The sequence below is a fragment of the Gavialis gangeticus genome, unplaced genomic scaffold, assembly GCF_001723915.1.
Source record: "Gavialis gangeticus isolate Ggan-Ray unplaced genomic scaffold, GavGan_comp1, whole genome shotgun sequence".
Taxonomy (NCBI): Eukaryota; Metazoa; Chordata; order Crocodylia; family Gavialidae; genus Gavialis; species Gavialis gangeticus.
In genome coordinates, this window is record NW_017729024.1 from 7,334,213 (window position 1) to 7,351,605 (window position 17,393).

The 17,393-nt window shown below is 39.3% G+C and overlaps 1 protein-coding gene across 4 annotated transcripts in view; it reads right to left on the reverse strand.

The window, feature by feature from the left end:
- The window catches only part of FBN2 (fibrillin 2), a 262,374-nt gene that overhangs the window by 79,711 nt on the left and 165,270 nt on the right, over positions 1–17,393 (reverse strand). For all 4 annotated transcript variants that reach the window (XM_019516863.1, XM_019516864.1, XM_019516865.1 and 1 more), the window contains 6 exons: positions 16,430–16,555; positions 14,679–14,801; positions 12,424–12,546; positions 9,694–9,819; positions 5,750–5,872; positions 2,166–2,288 (listed from right to left, as the gene is read on the reverse strand). In XM_019516863.1, the coding sequence (XP_019372408.1) occupies positions 2,166–2,288; positions 5,750–5,872; positions 9,694–9,819; positions 12,424–12,546; positions 14,679–14,801; positions 16,430–16,555 (744 nt within the window). The remainder of the gene's footprint in view (positions 1–2,165; positions 2,289–5,749; positions 5,873–9,693; positions 9,820–12,423; positions 12,547–14,678; positions 14,802–16,429; positions 16,556–17,393) is intronic.

The window sequence follows — 17,393 nt, forward strand, 5'->3', positions numbered from 1 at the left end:
CATGAAAAGGCTAATGTTGGGGACAGTAGGAAAAGGGGGAGAGAAGATAAGGACAGGGAAGTTAAGGATAGGGAAGCCCAAAAGAAAGAGACATGGTGGTGAATTAAAAAATGAAAAATATGATAAAGAACGAAAAGGAGGCGTCTCAGGAATGGCAGAAAACCAGAGACAACAACAGTCAGGAAAGATAGAAGTCTTATAAAATAGAATAACAAAAACCTGTCCTGTTGAAAAATCTAAAAATTATGGAAGGAAAGTTAAGATACATTAAAGGCAGGAGGACCATAAATACGGTAAGAAAGTAGGTATACACATTCAAGTATTTGGGATTAACTGAAAGCAGCTGTGAAGAAGAAATAACAGACCAACTTAAAACCGGGGAAAGAAAATCGACAGATTTAGGTACCAATGGGTGTGTCTACACATGCAAATGCTCCAGTGTGAGTTTACTTTAGAGTAAATTACTCTAAAGTAAACCCACCCTGGGCAGGCATCTACACATGCAGAGAAGAGGGAACAGATTTGCTGCTCATGGCAGCAATCTGCTTCTACCTCTTCAGGCCTTGCACTAGCCCCCTGCAGCAGCTAGGCTCCCCCTGGTTGCTAATCCAGGGGCTGGCAGGGAGCAAGGACCAGGAGACAGCTGTCTCCTGACAGAGGCTGGGATGTAGATTCCTGCTACTGGGAGCTCCCTGCTGCCAGGGAAGGCTCTACCACCAGAGCCCAGACAAGGACAATGTCCCTCTGACTTGGCAGCAGGAAAGATTCTTCGCAATTCTGGAGTGGGGGCTGTACATTCACTGCTGCCAGGGCAGGGGGACATTGTCCCCACCCAGGATCTGGTGGCAGAGCCCAACCTGCCAGCAGGCAACTCCTGGGGGCAGGGAGCAATTTCCCACCCCCTGCTGCCCAGTTGCCTGGGAACACATTTGCTCCCAGTCATCCCAGTCCTAAGCCATCTACATGTGCTGTACTGTACACTAATTACTCCCAAGTAAATCTGCTACAGGTAGCATATTTATTCTGGATTACAGCAAATTACTGTGCAGTAAGCAGCTGTACATGTAGACAGTGACGCTTATTACACAGTAATCAGCTCTAATCCTGACTACACGGTCTGTATGTGATAAAAAGATAGAAGGGAAGTTGAAGATTAAATTTTACATGACAGTAGTGAGGCCATTGGAAATTTAGGCAATGTGAAGAAAGGATGAAAGTGTACTTGAGCCAACTGAGATGAAGATGCTTATGTGAATATTGGGTGTTTCACTGAGACAGAAAGATAAAGAAATGACAACAGCAAAAAATGACTGGTTCTTGGACTACTGTTGAGCCAGGAAGCTCAGGCTGAAATCACAAGGTCCTGCATGGAAAATCATTAAGTATAGTGAGAACAGGGATGGAAATGAAATTTGACAAGGAAAGGAAAAAAAGGAAAACCAAAACTGAGGCGAAAAGATGTATTGGGAAAGATATCAATAATTTGGGGGTAAGAAAAAATGCAACTGATCAGAATACAAAAGGGATGTTGGTGGCTGACTCTACAATTGAGTGGTATTAAAGGCTGAAACAAGACAAATTAAGACAGCATCTGAAATGATATTAACTTACTTTAAGCTAATGTTGTATATTTATGATTGTAGGCCATGAGACAGGCCTGGAGCAGTAGGACTTAACCAAATCTGGTACAAGAGATATGAGAGGTATGTAGGAATGTTGTAATTAATTAATCCATTAATCAGTAAATTGTAAGATGGGCAATGAGGCATGACTGATCTAAGTATTTCCCATGTATAAAAAGGGTGAAATAGAAACATACTTTGGATTTGTATTTATCCCTGCACTAGCCCCGCTGTCATCAACTCTGATCACTTGGATGATAGTGCGACTAAAGCCTACACAAATAGGCATTTATACACATGCTCCAGAAGTTGGGAGGGAAGGCGCTTTAATTAGAGGGACTTCAAACAGCTACCATTTTTAAGCATGGGGATGCTGATGGAGTCTGCTTGAGCCCACGGAGCCCTTGATTAAACAAGCCTGCTCTGACTTGCTATAATTACAGAGCATCTGAGTAGTCTTGCTGCTTGTGTATAGGTGCCCTAAGTTTCTACTCACTGTTTTCTGCCTCTAATTCATATTTATTTGATATAGTTTTGACTTACCCACACAACCCACTCCAGTTGGGTTGAGCTGGAAATCCGGTGGACAGTTACATTCGTATCTCCCAGGAGTATTCACACATAGTCCATTAACACAGTTAATGGGATCAGCACACTCATCAATATCTAAAATAAGAAAGTAAATTTGTTCACTGTATGGAAAAGCGAAAAGTATATAACTTTAAGAAGAAAGTTCTGTAGGAATGTTTCAAAAGAGAGATAATTCTTATCTTTACCTTAAGTTGAAGAACTACTAACAATTTGTCAAACACTCAAAATAACCTTCTACACTTGCAAATTTAATTTTTTTTAAAAATGTCCTATCCTTAGATTAGTTATAGAGTATAGAGTCCTACATAATACTTTGTTTAATTGAGGAAATAAAGCTTAGCCTTAATTGCTTTAGGAAGACTTAGTACATGCTTAGTTCACCAAAAATTTTGGTTAACTCAAGTCTGGATAAGCTTGGGTACACTGTATTTTGTGCTGAATAAATATGTAAACACTAACAGTTCCAAAATGTAAAGGACAAATAATATTACTTATATCTAATTAGGCAGATTCCATCAAAATATTACACTGCAATTTATATAAAGAAATCCATATAAAAGATATATCACACCCATATGTTAGGAGAGCAATAGTAACAGAGGCAATGCAAAATAACTGAACATTCAATGAACACAATAGGTTCCACTCTAAGTTGAGGTACCAAGTCATATAGCATGTGACAATGTGTGAGTAGCTCTGCTAGAATAAAACAGATCGTATCCACTTTGCACAATGGGAAGCACTCTACGTTAAGCTGTACCAGTAAAACAAGTTAACAGGACAATACTGCCTTCATTTAAAAAGAAAAAGAATAAGCTTTAAAAAAAAAGAATGTTTATATAAGAGAGAATTTTATACTGTGTTTTCTGAAGTGCTCCAGATAGGAACACAGTTTGGCTAAGTCTCCTAAAATTAAAACTTTAGAAAAAGAGCACATTCTAATTTTTATGCATCATTTCTAGTGTTCTGCATTCTCAGTTTTTACCCATTTTCACTGATAAATTCCCTGATTTTTTTTTAAAGCCATTCAGTTTTTACTGGTTTACACACGTTTTTCAGTTCAAATCCCTGTTAACTGATATGAGTGGGGCATGGCCCATACCCCATTCGTGCCAGTTAACAGGGACTTGAACTGAAAAATGGGTGGTGCTGGTAAGCTAAAAGTGCCAGTTACCTGAGACACAGGTTTCCCACTGGACAGGGGCAGGATGAAGGAGGAGCAGTGGCACTGGCTGCTTGTGGAGTGGGGGGCAGGTGTGGTTGTGGTGGCCAGGCGGGGGCCGAGGAAGGGTGGCTGGAGCCGCTGCCTGGGGACATGGGGCTCCCAGCTCTGACCCCAGGTGGGGTGAAACAGGCTAAGGGAATCACTCCCAGGGCAAGTGGGTCCGAGTTGCAGCCTGACAGCTCCAGCTTTGGCCCTGCCCTGGGCGCTGGGAGCCCCACGGGTGGGGAACGGGGGCAGCAACCTGCTCTTGTCCTGCGTGCACATCTGGGGCATGTGCCCCCTGGGAAGAACCCAGCACAGCCCCCCAGCCCACAGTCCTCCTGGGGGTGTATGCCCCTAGATCTGTGTGCAGGACAAGAGTTGGGTGCCACCCGCCCCAAGTGCTGGGAAGAGCCCGGTGCTGCCGCTGGCCCCAGCTTGCAGCGGCAGCATGCTGCAGTGAGATCAGGCTGCCAAGCACTGGGAAGAGACCAGTGCCACCATCAGTCCTAGCCTGCAGCAGCAGCCTGCTCTTGACCCACACACAGATCCGAGTGCATGGGTCCCCCTGGAAGAGCCCAGCACAGCTCACCAGCCTGCAACCCTCCTGGGGGGTATGTAGCAGCAAGAGCTGTGCCCCCGCAGCCCTGCACCCACTGACAGCTCCCCCCGCTTTGCTCCCTGCTGCAGCCCCCGGAGTGACCAATGGTCTGCGCCGTGCCCCTCCCCTTCCCTAGTCCCAGCCTTACTCCCTCCTTCCCTCACTGCCTATTTTTCCCTAATTTAAATGAACTTTTTTTCCCCTTTCTTCCTTTTTTCTTCCTGATTTCAACTGTTTTTTATGTTTCAAAGATAAACCCTGAAAAATTCCTGGATTTATTTTTTTTTTAAATAAAAGCCAAGAATGCAGAACACTAATTCATCTCATGCTGTCACCTACACTTACAATGGTCTGTTCCCGCATAGTAGAATGGAACAAAGCTAATTAGCTCATTTGCAGCAGCACACTAAGGAAGGCAGTGTAAGTTTGGAAGCCAGTGTACATAGAGGAATTTCAGCATAATGCTATTTGGTCTATTAAGTTAGCATTCTAGACACTGCTGTCTCCTTTTGAAGAAGACTCCTCCTTCAAAAACCCTCATTAAAACTCACTTCAGCCCTTCATCTTCTATGTCTATCTTTCATCATATACTCCTACTCTTAAATGAATATTGAAAACGTATTTTGTAGGTTCTCTTTATGAAATAAAATCCTCAAGAACCTTGTTTAATTCTATATTTGCAAAACACCATATACATTTCTGGATTGATGCTATATTAGCATTTATTAATGGAAATTTGCCCATGCCCTGCAATGATTAGATACAAGCACTGAATAGAAGAATTAAACAGTCCAGCACAAAACTAAAGTCCACTTTTAGATCTCTTTTGTGAATCTTTATAATAAAGTTACTCAGGGCATGTCTACATGAAACGCTTACTGCACAGTAGCCTAATAACACTGCGCTGTAGTATGCCAGTCAAAAACCTTGCTAATACACTTTTACACAGTATTATTAGGCTATTGTACAGTAAACATCACAAAAAACTGCACGCTGGCACTACTGTGCAGTAACTATAGTTATTGCATATTTAGTTAGTACTTCATTAAACAAGTACTAAACTAAATGCACAATAGCTACTGAGCATTAATGAACAGGTAGACACACCCTTGTGTCTTAACTAATTTTATATGAACACTTAAGAATTATCACCATATAGTCACAGAAAAATATTCCATTTGGAAGGGATTTGTATGATGATGAAGGAATAACTGTAAACCTTAAATCTAAATGAAAGCAAAGGGGATTTTTTTTCTTAATATTTACCTAAATATATTTCTTTGAGCTAGAAGCTTTAAATATTTCATAGTTACGAAGTGTTAGTGACAGCTTAAAAGCTACTAAATTGGCTTTATTATTTACATGTAGCCAGGATATGGAAAAAATAGATAATGTGATAAAATTCTACATTTCTTTTACATAATTCTGGATAGATTAGAACAACATTTCTTATAGTGCTGCATTTGTATTCCTAGAGATGTGCAGCAAACTTGTAGAGCGTACATAAGAGGAAAGAATGGGAAAGGAGAAGGGAAAGGAAAAGTATACATGGAAGAAAACGAAAAGAAGGAGAATAACTTCATAATAAGTCTTAGGTTGTTAGAGAGGTTACACTTCAGTTGCAGTGATGCAAAGGGTAACTTTATTACCCACACCTCAGAATCATGGGACTATACGGCATTGTAACAAACTTAAAAAGAAGTATGTTGAGAACACTGAATTAGACTATACCTGTACAGTTTCCTCCAGTTCTATCCAGTTCATAGCCATCATCACAGATGCAATGAAACATTCCTGGTAAGTTATTACAGGTGCCAAATACACATATATTTTGAAAAGAGCATTCGTCAATATCTGAAGAAAGATAGCCAGAGCAAAAAGTTATATTTCATCTTCACAGAAGTGTTAAGAACAAAGGTACTTTAAAAACACATTTAATACTGAAAAGTCAGAAGCAATATCTCTATACAATAATTATTCCTGTGCAGAGTTAAACTTAGGAATTTGTGAGGAATAGCTTTAATGAAAATCTATCAGCTATTCCCCATTACATTTGTCATGTGTAATCTTCAGATATAGATGGATTATTTAGCAAGTAAACCTGAGGTTAAAAAAAAAAGAATCTTCAGGATTCCAAATTAAAACAAAATACTTGTAAAAGATTTTCTAGAACTTCTAATCAGGAGCTGCCTGCTTCTGATGGCTGGGAGGCAAAAACTGCAGTTTTCATTATGCCACAGTTTTTGCCTCTCATCTAGTCAGCAGCAAGTGGCAGGGCCACCAGGGACCCTCCACCAACCAGCAGTGGGAGGCAAAAACTGTGGCATATTTAAAACCACATTTTTTCACCTCCCTGCCAATTGGGGGTGAGAGGCAAAGCCCCTCTGTCAATCAGCTAGATTAAATTGGAATAGGATTTATACATTAATGTTAATATCATTCTAGGAAGATTTACTATGTTTAGACTCTAAGTTATTGTCTCCTATGGATAAAGGCCCAAGGGAACAGCTCCCAGAAAGAAGAATTCTGAGATTTTGCTGTTGCTTGTACCTATGAGAGATGGGGAGACCTCAAGTTTCATCATCCCAGGCTCCCCTTTTGTCTGCTCGTGTTCCCTGCCCCTAGTAAGGAGTTAACTGAAACCTAGGAATTGGCTCAGGAGAGTCTAACCTAAGCTATGGTAAGAGTTCTGTAAATCTGCACTGGATCCACTTAAATGCTTAGTATATATGAAATGTCATGAAGTTCAGGCATACAGTGCCTCTACCCACTGCTATTAGCACTGCAATCTACCACTTAAATCTAGCCCTGTGTCTGTCTTCCTTCATTTGGATGACCTTCCTATCACTCACAAACAAAAAAGTGTTCTGTCCTATGTACAGTTTTACATTTCTGTAGGTGTCAATGGCTGCACTCTCAATTCAGGTTTCCTTTCTCTCTTCTTTGTTTTCATGTATACTTGCCTGTAAAGCAAAATTCCTTTCTGCTTAAAGATTTAAAAAGGAAATTCTAGTAGTCTAAAAGAACAAATCCATGTGTTTTCCTTTAGCGGAAAGAACTGTGTAAGAGAAGTGTCATAAAAGCAATGAGACCTATGAATCAGTTGAACTATATATTGTCACAACATTTCATCTTCCAGAAGATACTGACTGCATCTTGAATAACATGTGGTATGAGCTCTTCGAGGGTGATATGGATTGCTAATTTAAAGCATGGTCCTAGAAATACCTGAAACTTCCATAGTATAGGGCTTGAGCATGTAAACATAGCAAGTCATAGTAAAAAACTCTTCAAATAGAAAATTATGATTAGTTTGTTTGTTTTTTAACAAGTAGAGGGGCTGCCCCTGCAAGGCACTGACTCTCTGTAGGATGTCTCTCAGCAGCTTGCAGGACTGGGTTTCTACTCTACAGGTATTTAAACAAAGTTGTTTTATCTGAGAAACTAAATTGCTGATTACCATCTCTTAAAATAATGCAAGGAAGTAAGTATACTCTGAACCCTATATAATAATACTTCCAGCTTCTCAGACTAGGCAGTTTCCAGAACTCAGAACAGGAAAGGAAAAAAAAAAGGCAGCCTTATTGGTTATTTTTTAAAGCTGCTGTATTGAATTTAATTTTGATCTTTGCTAAATCAAAAACAATCTGTAAATGATCTAATATGCCTGAAAGCTATCCCTTCTCATATGGAACATTTTTTCCATCTGCCTATTTACAAACTACAAGAAGGAGAGGGGAGGGGACGGAAGGGAAGGGAAGGGGAGGAGAGGAACCGACTTCTTAAATTCTTTTCACCCAAACAAACAGAGCTAATGTTTCTCCTTTCCTTAGGGTACATACAAGCATTACATTTAGACTGATCGAACCACAGTTAGGTTGATCTCAATGCCTGGGTGTGCAGGTGTTCATAGGGCTTAAACCTCTTGAAAAATGACACACCCAATCGAAATTAGTTCACATCAGGAGATGAACTATGTTTAGATCAGCCTGGGTTAACCCAGCTAATGAACACCTGCACATGTTCACAGCACAGATCTGGGGCTGGAAAAGCCAGCCACTGGTCTCAGCCTTGCGGATGTGCTGTTTTAATCCTCCTAACTGCCCCCTCCCCCAACCTGGATCTGCTACTACCCAGATAAAATACTATTTCATCCAAAACTTGCAATTTTTCATTAAATGACATCAGGAAAGTCAAATGTTTGCCTTGCTGTCCTGGGAGTTAGAATTTTTTGGTTTTCAAAATATACACATGGTTTTTGAAGTCTGCACAATTTGAGATTTTGTTTGACCATTAGTGTCAAAGTGAACAGCTAAAGATTCGAAATGAAAAATTCTCTAATGAGTCACTGATAATATCCTGGTAACACAATGGATCTTATGAGTGGACTTTCAGGGCCAGTTTCTCAGAAGCTTCCATAATTTTGCTAAAATTAGACGCTATGTATGTATGTTCATATGGAGATTTGTATGTATTAAATTAAGTGTGCACTTTTAGAGACAGCTTTTCAAAATGTTTTCTTTTATATCTAGGGGTCAACCAAACTTGAGGAGGCAGAAGGCTGATTTCACAGGCAGCTCACAGGTCTGGTTGCCATTTTTGCTAGTTTATTATGGCATGGCCACCCCACTATGCCTCTTATTGGCCGAGGGGCCCCAGTAGCCTCACTCCCCAATTGTTGAAAAAGGCTGTCTGTCATACGGCCCCGCCCCTCACTGCTAATTGGCCTAAATGACTTTCCATCATGCAGCCCCACCCCTCGCTGGTTGGTGGAGAGGGGCGGGGCTGCATGACAGGCAGCCCTCAGCCAATCAGCGGCAAGGGTGGGGAGGCAGCCATCTTGCCTGCTCCCCTTTGTGCTGGTAACCACTCTCTCCCCTTCCCCTCTGGTGGGCTGCACAGTCGGAAGGATTGCTGGCTCCCACGGGGGAGCCAGCATTTTATTTTTATTACATTTCTTTCTCCCCTGCAGGTATCATGGACAATGCCTGTTTTCATGATTTCTGCAAAATCTGAGAAATCATGATTTGAGTAGTTTCCTATTTATATCTCACCTTTGCCTTTGCTTTCCTAAAAGCATACAGGGGTTTTCACAGGGAAATCAGACTAGAACAAGAGTCCTTAAATACTACAAGGGATAGAATCACAACTGAACAAAGAACAAGATAATTCAAGTAACATCTTAGATAACAGAATATATATAAACTGAGAAAGATGTAAAAACATTGAGAGAGAAATTTTAAGGATTGTTATAAATCTGATAAAACTAGCAGCAATCTGCCTCGTTCAAATTTCCTGTACATATTTAATAAACAGACTGATGTTCAATGAAGCTTATATTTCCTGTATACACACACACACAAAATAAGTGCAGAGATCAACGTGGTATTCTCTATAGACCATTTACTGAGTGAGAAAAATGGGAAACAGTTAAAGAAAAACTTATTGAGCCAGACCTCTGCCCTGGGATTCTTGGCCGAAGGCCAGGAAAACTTCATAAGACATGAAAGCTACCTTCATTATAATTCATACTGCAAAATAATCCTTGCTTGAAGAAATGACTTTTATATGTGAAGCATGTGCTTCCAGGTTGGGTCCTTCCAGCACTTCTTGTGGTTTCCTTTATAGCAGCCAATCCAAACTCAGAAAATGAGGTTGAAGTACTGGTAAATTACCTTGGCATGATTTGCTGTCTGAAGCTGGAGTGAATCCCATCTCACACTCACAACGGTAGGCACCAGGGACATTGAGGCACTGTCCATTCTCACACAGATTAACATTTTCTGCACACTCATCAACATCTGTGCAAGAAAAGAATGTATCATTAAACATGACTAGGTATTTTAGCACTTATATAGTTTTATTCTTCCTATTTCATCATTCAAATAAATGGAATAATACTGCTGAATATTTTCACAGGCTAAGGAAGTACAGGTTGGATAAATGAGCTTTAAGGTAGATAGAAAACTGCCTGCAGCATCAGGCTCAGGCTCAGAGGGTAATAATAATGTCCAGTTGGCAGCTGGTATCAAGTGGATTGGCCCAGAGGTCAGTCCTGGGGCTGGTTTTCAGTGTCTTCATCAACAACCTGGAAGATGGCATAGAGTGCACCCTCAGCAGGTTTGCAGATGACACCAAGCTGAGGGGAGTAGTAGATATGCTGGAGGATAGGGATAGGATTCAGAATGACCTAGACAAGTGGGAGGACTGGGCTAAAAGAAATCTCATGAGATACAACAAGGACAAGTGCAAGGTCCTCTATCTAAAACAGAACAATCCCTGCATCATTACAGGCTGGAGGCTGACTGGCTGGGCAGCAGTTCTGCATAAAATGACCTAGGAATAACAGTGGACAATAAAATGAATACAAAGCCAACAGTGTGCCCTTGTTGCCAAGAAGGCTAACGGCATACTGGGCTGCATCAGTAGGAAAGTGATTATTCCTCTCTATTCAGGGCTGGTGAGACCACATCTGGAGTATTGTGTTCAGTTTTGGGTCCCCCACTACAGAAAGGATGTGGAGAAATTAGAAAAAGTCCAGCAGAGGACAACAAAAATGGTGAAGGGGCTGGGGCACATGACTTATGAGGAAAGACTGAGGGAGCTGGGCTTATTTAGTCTAGAGAAGAGAAGACTGAGAGGGGATTTAATAGCAGCCTTCAACTACCTGAAGGGGGGTTCGAAAGAGGATGGAGCTTGACTATTCTTAGTGGTGGCAGATAACGGAACAAGGAGCAACTGTCTCAAGCTGCAGCAAGGGCAGTTTAGGTTAGATATCGGGAACAATTTCCTCACTAGGAGGGTAGTAAAACACTGGAACAAGTTACCCAGAGAGGCTGTGGACTCTCCATCCTTGGAGGTTTGTAACACCCAGATAGGCAAAGCTTTGGCTTGGATGATATAGTTAGGGATGGTCCTGCTTTGAGAAGGGAGTTGGACTAGATGACCTCTTGAGGTCCCTTCCAACCCTCATTTCTATAATTGTATGATTACTATGATATATTGAATTAAAGCAGGTTACATCATCCACTTAAGGACTGAATGGGTTAAAATAATTTAGGAAAGGAAAATAGTAACAACTACTTCTGACATCTATCTTTTAGTTCTGCTGAGAATCCATGCCCTTATATTTTCACTACCAGATTTTATAGTGTCAAATTTTGAACTGATTCATCTTCCAAATCCATTATTAGTTGCTCCTATGAATTAAGCAGATTTATGTATGAAGTAAAAAAAAAAAGATATTTAAATATATTGCTATTTTTTTTGGAATAACACTCTTCCAGAGGCAAATTTTCAAAATGAAAGCTCTATTAAAGAGAATGAAAATTGTATTTTCACATTTTCAGCATTATTAATTATATGAGAACATAAGACTTTTTTGGCATATACAAAATAAGACCCACTTGGTTTCATAGGAGTTAATTCTATCCATGCATGGATGGATCCATGACACATACATCCATGCATCCCATCACTGCACATTTTTAAAGCTTTCTTTGAACAACTGGCCCATAAGATTTTACTGTTTTGATAGCATCATTTACATTTATAAACATTTCATATATATAGGACTGTTGTTCAACAGTGCAGTCATCATAAACACTATCACAACATTAATTAGGATTCAGATTTTCCAGCCTAAGTAAACAACTATTAAAATGTGGTTAGCTCTCAAGCTGCTGAAACTGTACATCAAAATGCGCAAGAATATAGATGCAAACAGATATTCCTTCAAGTCTGCATTATGGATGCAGCTGGTGATAAAAGCTATACATAATCTCATGAATGCTTATACAATATGACAATAATTGCCAACCCTTCATATTATTTTGAATTACTGTATGAAAAAACTTCAGTCTTAAAATAACAAACTATAAGGCGATGTAAATGTAAAGGAAAAGGAGATGTTATTTTTCAACTGAACCATCCTTATAAAAAATGGTATATTAATGACTAAATACTGTCCTAACTGGCACCATGAGGGGAAAATAACTGTTGTCCTCCTGCAATCTCTGCTACAGGAATCTTGCCAGCAAGGACAAGACTTGTAATGGGGAGCTGGAACTGCATGCTCTTGGCTAGAGAGTTTGCTATTGACAGCAGCATATGCACAGGCTGTCTGGAGCGGAAAGCAGAAGGAAGGGGCAGACAAGAGTCCTACCCAGTAAACCGGCCCACTGGGGATGTGGTAGACAAGTCAAAATATGAGACAGGCATCTGCTAGCATACTGCCTGAGCTCTCTGGAGGCACTGACTTGCATTTCAGATGGAAGAGGTTTCTACAGTTTCTTTACACCTTTTCTCTTGTCCTTTGAATTTAGACTTAATTTTACAAAGTTTCTACGTAATAGAAGCAATCGGTAGACATGTTAGTCTTACCGAAAAGCTCACATGTCGCTTACCAGAACAAGTGAATCCATCTCCTGTGAACCCTTCGGCACAGGCACAGCGATATGATCCAGGTGTGTTCACACACTGAGCATTCACACTACACTGGTGGGTTCCATTTGAACATTCATCAAGATCTGCACCCCAAAAGAAAACAAAGAAATGAGAAAAGCTAAGACTATATATGCAGTAGGTAGTATACTGTCCTACACTTAATCTGCTAACACAAAATAAAAAATACAAGCAAGACTTATGTCCCTGAAGAAATGTTAAATTCTAGTAAAGGCCATCTGGTTATATGCAGCTGATTTCATCTTAACATTTCCTTTTAAAAATATATCGTGCGCATCTGAATGAAATGGTTGCATAAACTAAATTATGGCACTTAAAAAGAATCATTATTCTAAATAACTTTTAGTAGTACCTTGTTAAAGAAGTTGGAGTCAAAATAATTTTCGAAAAAGGAAGACAACTGTTGTTTTAAATTACTGGCATGAGAAAAAAAATCATGCATATTAATATTCAGGGACATAAAGAGAAATGGTAAGGTGAAGGTCATTACAGTTTTGTGACCAGTTTAAAGGGTTTGGATGCCTTCAAAGTCAACCATGTACTCAGGTATGGTACCTTTACTGCTCTCACATACAAAATGAAAGCATTCTTACCCTAGTTTTCTATTATTAGCTCTATTCCTTACTCTCAATAAATAATCAAATCTATTTTTTCTTTCAGTGGAATTTAGGGATGGTCGAGTGTTGTGTGGTTGGGGATTACAGGGCATAGCCATCCTGTGTTCTTTTAACTCAGGAGAAACTCTCTAATAATTAGCTATCACCATTAAGACCGCTGATGAATTGTCAAAAGAAGTATTGCAAGACATTCTTATTCTCTATAAAATGGTTTGTAAGACCAGTGTAACACATGGTGTCTTCTAACCAAACTCCTACTACTGGCTTTCATGTGGTTAATAAGGCTTTTATATGACAGAAAACATATCCAAATGGCCTAATTCAACACATACGAGATTTCGTTCTTTTACAAGATCTAGTTTTGTACAAAACAAATCTCAGGTGGTTTGCAAAGAAGGTTAGGTGTCATTATCCCCATTTTACAGAAGGGGAAACAGAGGCACAAGGAAGTAAAGCAGCTGACCAAGGACCACCCAGCAACTACTGACATAACAAGAATAGAATCTAGGTCTTCTGGGGCACCTATACACATGCCTGAGACCTGCTCTGATGCATGCTAATTAACACATGGCAGAGCAGACTAAATTAATCTTAATTAATCAAGTTTGGAGCCAATTAGTATGCTCCAGCAACCTTGGCATCTCATGTATTTAGCATCCCCATATTTCAAAAAGGCAGCAGGGGTGTTTTAACTAAAGCTCATTGAACGAGTTTTAGTTAAAGCACCCCACCACCATTTTGAAGCACAGGACACTGACTACACGAGACACTGTGTGCACTTTAATTAGAGAAGCTCCAGAGAGCTGCTTTAATTCAAGTGCTTCCCACCCCCACCGTGGAGCATGTGTAAAGATGTCCCAGATGCACTGAACTCTACTTAAGTGCTATTCTATTAGAACATGTTGCCTATACACACTGCAGAATATTTACAAGTATATTATTAAATAACACAAATGAACTGGAGCTGTTAAAACAATGAAAACCAAGTCTGTGATGAATTCTCCATTTAACTGTTCATTAATTTCCTTAGCGATTCATAAAATTCAGTAATATGCTATGGTCTCTTAGGGTTAAACAGCAAAGTTCTACTGGGTTCTGTAGGGACCAGGATATTTTAAATCTTATTAAAGTGATATTTTTAGTTTCCTTTCCCTTACAAACATTGATCCATTAATTGCTACTGCAGAATCACACAAAGTATTTTGTTCCTTCCACTTTGTTATTTAATGAACTTTACATTTTGCATAGAAGATTTACACAGATGATTTGGAAAAAATATTTAATTCAATTTCCACTCCCACTGATTGAATTTAGCTTAAAAATGCTGGACATACATCAAAAGATGTCTATAGTAAAGTGATACATTTCCTCTCAAAATTAGAGGCCAACATAAATATTCTGACTTGAATCATTTCATATTAAGTTCCCTTAACGTAAACTACTAGAAAGACAGGGGTTTGAGAAAAGAGCAAACTTTTTTCTATTTAAAATGAAACAGAACCCAGAAACACAAAATCATATTTATATATTTGACTATGTATATGACTACAGAACAAATGCTCCAGTTATTATACGCTTACCAATACATTTAATGCCATTTCCAACCCAACCCTCTCTGCAGCTGCATTTGAAGCTTCCTGGGACATTGACGCATGAGGCATGTGCATCACAGTTGTGGGCCCCAATCTCACACTCATCCACATCTAAAAATGCAAAGAGCAAACTGATTACTAAAATTTCAACACCAATATTTCAGGAGCGTTGATTCTTTTCCAGGGTAACACATTTTACAACTGTTTTTCTTACACCATTTTTATAAGAAAAGTACAATACTTTATTATAATTTAAGATGATTGTTTTATGTTTTACTGAAAATTACACTAATATATTTTAATTTTTTCACTCATTTGCAAATATATAAAACTGGGTTTATCATCTATGACAGCTTTTGTTACGATATTGAAGTAATCAGAGAAAATGTTTTTGTGTGTGTGTGTATATATATGTATATGTATACATATACATATATATATATATATAGAGCGAGAGAGAGAGAGAGAAAGAGAGAGAGAGAGAGAGAGAGATTCAGATTTGTTTAAAAATGTGGCATTCAAAGTTATGCAAATATATGAAAATTTTATTAAAGGAAAGAATTCACCCCAGGCTTTTAATGTAATAAATCCCTAAAGGACAAGTTATAGGATTAAGTCAAATATTCTAGAAGTGCAATTTTGGAGAAATCAAGTTACCCCTATGCAGCTCTGAAGGGCCCCATTTGCAGAAAGAAAGATGATGCTTAACTCCTCAAAAAAGATGGGTAGGGCAGGTGGATATCATGGGAGCTCCCTTTATGGCAACACATAGGTAGTAGGATAGGATCTGCCTGGGGATTCTGTATTGGCATTCCCCATCTCCCCACCCCCAGGAACGCTGGCTACCCCAAACATGAGGCATAAGTAGCATCCATCAATCAAAGCAGATGCTGGCCAAGGGAAGAATTCCTCCCCTCACACACATACCTTTGCATTCAATTTGTATGGATTTAAGCCTTGAGCCTGACTTCAGTTCTGTATATTCGCTAACATGGTTCATCAACAGCTATTTTCCACCTTCCTTTTTTCCTGTTTTTCTTTACTATCTCTTTCATTTTGTCTTCCTCTTGTGACATAGGTGAGGTCTATACTTACTGCTGCACTTATACTGGCAAAGCCTTCTAGTGCTGATGCTTATAAATACAAGGGATCAGCAACATTTTCCGGGAGGAGGCCAGAATGACCCAGCTTGGGTTTAAGATGGGGTGTTACTAGGACTCAGTCACTGCTTCTTCCCACTGCCATTTTTCTGCCACTCAATTTTGGCATGGCCTGGGTAAAGCCTCTCCACTGCTGAACACAGTTGAAGCTCCTGCTTTGCAGAACACAGGTTGCCAATCCCTGAACTGAACCAACAAAGCCGAGGTTGGTGCTGTGATATCAAAAGCATTTGTTATGATAAAAAGAAGGTAGTCTGCTTAAAGAACAGGCTTACCAGTTCACCATAGGGTCATCTGCCAGCACAGCTATGCTACAACCTCTTTGCAGCTGCTAACTAACAGCTGTGCTGACAGAAGTACATAATCTAGACATAGCCTTAGATTTACTTGATGAAAATGTTGCTTGTATTAAATGTGGACATGTTCCCTCTAAACTGTATATTACCAATATATGTAGGTATCTTAAAACATGCATCAATTAATGGGAAAGCCATCCAGGGGCTGCTCATTGTGATGAAGATTAGAACTTGAAACATGGAAAAATAAGTGTATGATACAAATGCTGAGCACATAACGTACCTGTGCACCCAGTGGTTCCTTTCTTGACTGAATATCCAAGTTGACAGTGACAAATGAAGGAGCCCTTGGTGTTCTCACACTCTCCAAACATACAGATGTTGGAATTCAAGTCACATTCGTTTACATCTGTAAGTGAATATATATAGCTTAGTTATTACTTGCATATTACAGCTGTTTAATAATATGTTTTACCTTTTTGGATTAACTTCAGCCTTCAGGTAAATTTGAGAAAGTTATTAACAAAAATTAGAACTACAAAGGTTTTTTATGATGACCAAATGAATGTTTTTATTCTCCAACAAGATACATCTCATCCTTCGTATGCTTTATATCTCTAGTTCCCTAAAGAATAGCGATTTTTTTGTGGTAGAATATTTTGTTCTTCCTCAATTCTCAAATCATCGGTAAATAGGCTGTTATTTTAATAGGTTTATTCAAGATTACAGTAGAAGTGATACAGTGCAGAAGTGTCTTCTAGATCCATGCTGCTCAGTCTTCAGCCTGTAGCTCAGAGGTAGGCAATGCTTCTGGCCAGAGTGCCACAAAAATCACAATGTCTACCTTGTAAGGTGCTAGGTACCAGCATCCCAGACAACAAAACCAGGGCAGGGGTATGTGGCAGAACGCACTGCATATTAATGTAGTTAATAATCATAAATGTTGCTTTTGTACATGGCATACAAAACGTTTTCTAAAAATTCTAAATCTGGTGACTATAAATACAATTTCATATACTACCTTTCTTCTTGCATATTCTATTTTGCTAAGCATATTGTGATGAGAAAGAGAGAAAAGAGAGACAAAAAGAAGAGAAAAAGAGGAGAGAGAAAAAAAGAAAGGGGAAGAGAAAAAAGGAGGGGAGAGAAGGAAAAAGAGAGAAAAAGGAAAGAAAGAAAGTTTGAGAAAGAAAAAAGAAAAAAGAGTATAAAACAGGGGAGAGAAAACAGAAAGAGAAAAAGGAGAG